This window comes from Emiliania huxleyi (assembly GCF_000372725.1).
Source record: "Emiliania huxleyi CCMP1516 chromosome Unknown EMIHUscaffold_1215, whole genome shotgun sequence".
Taxonomy (NCBI): domain Eukaryota; phylum Haptophyta; order Isochrysidales; family Noelaerhabdaceae; genus Emiliania; species Emiliania huxleyi.
Genome location: NW_005201375.1, coordinates 1 through 6,244, shown reverse-complemented (window position 1 = coordinate 6,244; position 6,244 = coordinate 1). Strand labels below are relative to the sequence as shown.

Genomic DNA, 6,244 nt, shown 5'->3' with positions numbered 1-6,244 from the left:
TACAACGCAGGCAGTTCGTCACGCGGCGGATGTAGAGCTGTAGAGCTCTACAGCGCTCTCCAGCGCTCTCCAGCTCTACAGCTCTACAGTGCTCTACACTCTACATCCTCTACACCCTCCCTCAGCCGCCAGCATGCGACTTTGAGAGAAGCGGCCTCATTCACAACTCTCAAGAACCACCTTAATTATCATCTGCGTCTGCACTTATCGGTGCACGCATTTAAGCACTTCTGAAGGGTCTGCGCCAAGTTGAAGAGCTCGTCGCACTCGTTCTCAGATTGCTTACAACTTCTTTCGCACCTACAGTGTGCAGTACGTAGCGTGAACAGTGAGTATTGCCCCTTATCTGTCTCGATCTAGGTGTATGTGCTGCAACCCGAGAAGCACTCTCATCTATCACAACAGTGATGTGTCGACATGGTCGAACACTGGCATACAAGCGCTCTCGCACTCTGTGCTTGAGTCGACGAACAGCTGGCAGACGAACCGTTCCTGGTTCATGTTCACAAAGTTGGACGTCTCGGCCGAGACGTAACCGGAGTAGTGAACGCAGGGGTGTCCCTCCCACGCAGTCTCGCCGTCGCTGCAGTGCCGGTGCTCCTCCACCTTGAAGACCGAGATGCCCCACTCCAGCTCGCTCCTGCCCTCATCGGCGCTCCTGCACGTGGACGTCGGCTCGAGCAGCGCGATGTTCTTGTGGTCCCACGCGCTCGAGACCAGCGCGTCGGCCTCTGCCGCGTCGCCCTCGATGGTCTTTGCGAGGTGGTGAGGGAAGTCGGTGAATTTGATCGCCGTCTGCGGGTAGTAGTTGAAGGCGATGTCGGCGATGAAGTGGGCCGCCGTATCGCCCTCCGTCTCGCTCGCCTCGAGGTCGCGCTCCTTCATGACGACGGTCAGGTTGGAGCAGAAGCCGGACGTGGCGATCAGCCAGGCCGGGTCGTCGACCACGTCGGGCACGGGAGGAATGGGCTTCGGCGCAAAGGCGGTGCCGCGAGCAGTTGGCTTGACGTCGAGCGTAGGGCTCTTGGCCTACTCACACGGCAGCGGCAGATAAGGCTACAAACTACGGAAGCAGTGGGCAATAGGCGAGAGACAGGACCGGGAGCGTGATCGGCACGAGCGGTAGGGTTGCTAAGATTGTCCCGGGGGGTGCATCCCTCGGTGTCTACCCCCTGGTGAACCCCCTGGGTGGCCCTGGTGATGGGTAAGCGTGCCTCCTCCTCCCGCGCGGCCCTTGACCCCGGGCCGCCGGGAAGACGAACAGAATGCGCATCATGGTTGGTGACCTAGGCGACAGCCGAGCGCGCGTGAGGACGAGCAGCGTCCTGCCGGCTCACCACATCTGGGAGGCCTGAAATGGGAAGGGACAGAAGAAAAACTTGCATCTGCGGGGCGAGGTGAGGATGGAGAGAAGACTGTGTCTTGTGAGCTTGTTTGTGTCTGTGTGTCGCTCGTGCGTGTCGTCATCATCTGTCCCGCGCCCAAAGGGCGAGGTGAGGATGGAGAGAAGACTGTAGATAGAGCTGTAGAGCACTGTAGAGCACTGTAGAGCGCTGTAGAGCTGTACAGCTCTCTACATCGGGCGCGGGACGAACCGCCTGCGTTGTAGATCGATGTAGAGGCGCTCTACAACGTGAAATCTCTACAACAAACTCAGAACATCATAAGCGGCGAACGAGGCACGGTCGCTCTCCGACATGAGGCGCGTTGCACTTGCCAGAATTCACTTGCCAGTGCTGCGCTGGCCTTCTGTCTGTCTGCCCGCCCGATGCGCAATGGGTGGCAGGCCGCCTCTGCTGCTGTGGCATGCCTCACGGGTCACGGCTGCGACTGGACGGCGCCTCGGCGCGTCAGCTCGGCTCGGTGTAGCGATCGTGGCAGCGCAACTCGCCTGGACTCAACGCTCAGCCAGAGGAGCTCCCGCACGCGCTGGCGCAAGTCATGGCGCATGCAACGCGCCCACCGCGGCGACGCATGGCAGGCTGGTCTCATGACGCAGTTATACGTTCCCTGGGCGGTCGAGTGCACGGAGCTAAGTGCCTCGCCGTCCTCGCAGGAGTCGCTTAGGCGGCTCCCGTGGTGTACTGTGTTAGTTAGTTAGTGCCAGTGCGCGCCAGTCCCGCGCCTGATGTCGCGTGAGAAAGAAAGAAAGAAAGAAAACACGAGGGTAAGGGAGGAGTGGGAGGACGGCACGCACGCCCCACCACACAGGGATTTTAAGGAGAGGAGTGTGGTGCTAGCCGTCGCCCTCCCTTGGGCGTCTGCCTCTTCCTATCTCTCTTCGCAGTGGGAGTGGCTCGCCGATTCTCGCTGTGAGATGGCTCGATGTGAGTCAGCGAAACGACGCGCGGGAAATTCTTTTCCCACGGTGTACCTTCGTTAGTGCCAGTGCGCGCCAGTCGCGTAAAAAAGAAAGTATGTATGTAACTAGTGAGACGACTCGAGATTGGTTCGAGATTGGGGCAGAGCGAGTGGGAGACTTTTCGGCGGGCGAAATGCGGCGGTTTGGATGCGTCCCCTTTGGGACGACCTGTTGGTACGACCTGTGGGACGACCTGTGGCAGCGACCGATGCCGTCACCGGACGCGGCGGCGAGGCACACGGGCGCCGGCGTGGCGCGTCGGCAGGCCCACCACGAGCGGATGCGCGACGAGCGCGCTCGGGAAGCGGCCGCGGGCGACGCGGAGCTTCCGCCGGAGGACGACGCGGTCGAGATGGCGAGCGCCGCCCAGCTGCTGGACAGCGTGGCGGAGGTGGGCCCGAACTACACCCTGCTGCGCAGCAAGGAGACGAAGGCGAAGCGGCGGAAGCGACAGCGCGAGGATGCCAGGGCGGCGCTCGACGGCCACACTGTCCTGTCCACCGGATCGCGCCTCGAGATCTTCTGCGACAGTGAGCGGTGGTACCCTGCGACCGTCATGGCGCGGGAGGAGGACGGGGACGGACGGATCGCGCACCAGGTCGAGTACGACGGCTACCCGGATCGGCGGTGGTGGCACATGCTGGACGACGAGCGGTGGCGAGCCGTCGCAGAGCAGGCCGGCACGGGCGCAGGCGGCGCTGCCGCAGACGGGGATGGGGATGCGGCGATGGACCGCGCGGACGGCGAGCGGGGCGCCCGTGCCGCGGGCGACGCCGAGGCGGCCGAGGTGCGGCCGGCGCCGCCTCCTGTGCGCCGGGGTGTGCGGCGCAGCGCGCTGGCGGACGCCCTCGAGGCGGAGGATGACGAGCGGCAGGAGGAGGCCGCGTGCGGCGATGGGCGGCCGATGCTAGCGCCACACGGGCCGGCGCTGTCGGTGCAGCTTCGGCGCGTGCGCCTGCGGCTGCGCGAGTTCCTGGCGACGCAGGCCGCGGCGGGGAAGAGCGTGCCGATGCAGCGGACGGCCCTCGGTCTGCACCCGACGGTGCGGTGGACGATCCGCTTCGGCAAGTGGCTGGCGACGACGCGAATCACCGCGCCGAGGGCGAGCCGGTGGCACGCGACCGAGCGGGGCGACGCGCGGGACGAGGAGCCGACGGTGCGCACGGGGCGCGGCGAGAACACGGTCTACGTCGCGCTGCAGCACATGAAGAACCACGTGTGGCGCGAGATCTGGCCGGCGATGCCGGACGATGCGAGGCAGTACTGGCGGCTGGTGACCAAGCAGGTGATGTCGCTGTACGACGGCGGCGGCGGCGGGATGAAGGACGCGGCAGGAGCCGCCGGCCGGGCGGCGGGCCGCGAGGCGGCGCAGGAGAGCGCGTCGCACGGGCAGAGTGAGGCGGCGCAGCGGGCGGCGAGCGAGAGGGCGAGCGCGGTGGCGAGCCGGCGGACGATGGCCGAGCTGCGCGAGGCGACGACGAAGCCGTGCACGAAGCAGCACCTCTTCCAGGTGGGAGAGTACCAGATGCAGGACACGCAGCTGATGGAGCCGTTCGAGGTGAACGTGGCCTTCATCATGAACGCCTACTTGTGCTTCGCGCGGCAGACCGGGTGCCGGCCGGGCATGGCGGTGAACGACGCGGCGGACGCGGCCGATTCGGACAGCCACTGGCGCGCGTCTCCCGCTGAGAGAGAGAGAGAGAGAGGCGAGTAGAACGGTGGCGTTGGCGTGCGATGGGGCGAGATGACACTGAGCCGTGCCGCTCGCCGGCAGGCACGAGCTGCCGCCGCTGACGATGGGCGACCTGTCCATCGCCGCGGATGAGCTGCTGCGGGGACTAGGCGGGGCGGGCGTGATGACCGAGGGCGACTTCGAGGCCCTCATCCGGATGGAGGTGACCTTTGCGCGGAAGAAGGGCGAGTACTACGCGTGCTACGAGTTTGGGACGGCGATCACGCCCGACTCGGACCAGATGATGCGCATCGGGACGCTGGCGATGGTGCGCCTGCTGCTGCGCTGCGGAAGCTTCAGGGCGTGCTACTCGAAGCTGAGCGAAGCGAGCGCGGCGGCGCTGCGTCGCAAGGTGGCCGAGCCGAGCGGGTTCGCCGGGCTCGAGCTGGCGGACACGGGTTACGAGACGCTCCCGGCGCTAGTGGCGGCGTGCCGAGCGGATGGCTGGGTGCTCGACAAGGCGGCCTTGGACCGGCCTCTGTTCCCAGGCGTCGACGAGGCGACGGGCCTCTTCTTGTTCACCGAGAGCTTCGACGTGCAGCGACTCTGCCGGCGCCTGATCGAGACGGGGCGCCAGCTTGGCATGAGCCGGCATAAGGTGGGCGCGTGGAGCCTGCGCAAAGACGCGTGCGAGCAGCCGGCGTCGGCGGGCGACGGCGCCGTCGCTGCGCGAGTGCTGGGCCACCGCCAGGTCAACTCTCGGACGATGAATCGGGTGTATCGCGCAGACCTGCGCACGCGCGATCTCGGCGCTTACTGGATGCGGCGCGACGCGCTCGGGAGCGTGGAGCGCGCGCCGCTGACGTCGCTCTCGGCGTCGCGTGTGCCGGAGGTGGGTGGCGTGCGCGGCTTCGGCGACCTGCCGCAGGCGTGCCCGGAGCGGCAGGCGGCGCGCAGCGACGCGAAGGTGGCGGAGGCGGTGGAGGAGGTGGCGAGCGCACGACGCAAGCTGCAGCGGCGGCTCGGCGTCGCGCTGCTGCCGAAGTATTTCAAGGCGAGCGCGCGTGCGGCCGGTGGCGGCGAGGAGGTGGACGAGTACGAGGCGGCGCAGCTCCGGCTCCGCCATCGGAAGGGTGAGGCGGAGAGCGACGCGGTGGAGGCGCACCAGCTTCGGCTCTACAAGGAGGGGCAGGAGCGGCTGCGCGCTGCGCCGGCGCTGCGGATGGCGATGCTCTCGACGCACGCGTGGGCCCCTCGGTCGGAGGACGACGCGATCGCGTTCGGGCTGGATCGCAGGGACCGCACGCGCGAGCTGCGGATGCTGCGGAAGCTTCCGGCGAAGCTGCAGGGCTCGATCCTGCGTGTGGGGGCTCTGCACGTGCTTCCGACGGCGGGCACGCCGGCAGAGGTGTACGGGCGCGTGCGGCGGCGGAGCGAGGACATCTGCATCCTCGAGTGCGGCTCGGAGGACTGCGCAGGCCGACCCTCCATCGAGTGGCCGACCACGGTCGCACGGTTCGAGGAGCGGCGGTGCGTGCACTGCGGCGGCGCGGTGCGGCTGCGCTGGCAGCGCGAACCCCAGGCCGAGAACGCAGCCGTCGAGCCGCTCGCGGTGGGCGCGGCCGCATCGCTGGGCGAGAGCTTCCGGGAGACGTATTGGGCGTGGTACAACCTCTCGGCGCGGGCCGCGATCGGCAACGCGGCGTACGCGGCCGGGGCGGCGGCGACCGCCAAGGCGAGCGCGAGCGAGGCGGGAGACGCGCCCCTGCTGGGCGCGGCCGTCGACGAGCTCGAGCTCGACGACGAGACGGTCGCCGAGGCGATCGCGGCGCTCGACGGAGGCGACGGAGCGCCGGGCTGCGGCGATGAGGCTGATGAAGACGCGAGTGATCACCGCGGTGCGTCGCAAGAGGTTTGAGTCGGGGTGCAAATGTGAGACCGTGAGTCGGGGTGCAAATGTGTAATACGGTCGTGTGTGGGTGATCTCGGGATGGCGAGCGAAGCGCAGGTAATCTTTGATCTTGAATCCGTGAAAAAAAAGGCTCTGGTGTCACTGGCGCAGGGACAGTAACTGGCACAGTGGCGCCACTGTGCGAAGGCGCGCACAGCACCGCCGTGGGGAGGGCGCCGGGGCGGGCAGGCGGCGACGGGGGCGGCGCGGCTGGAGGCGAGGGCGAGAGCGGCGGCATGCCGGACGGCGGCGGAGGCGA

General features: G+C 67.3%; 1 protein-coding gene across 1 annotated transcript; it reads left to right on the top strand.

Annotated features, from left to right (window-relative positions):
* Nucleotides 1–2,495: 2,495 nt before the first annotated feature.
* On the top strand, nt 2,496–5,952 carry EMIHUDRAFT_122309 (hypothetical protein; the record flags this gene model as incomplete). The annotated part of the gene is made up of 2 exons (XM_005790118.1): nt 2,496–3,973; nt 4,137–5,952. 2 exons carry the CDS (start codon nt 2,496–2,498, stop codon nt 5,950–5,952), a joined length of 3,294 nt encoding a protein of 1,097 aa, XP_005790175.1.
* Between the last annotated feature and the right edge of the window lie 292 nt (nt 5,953–6,244).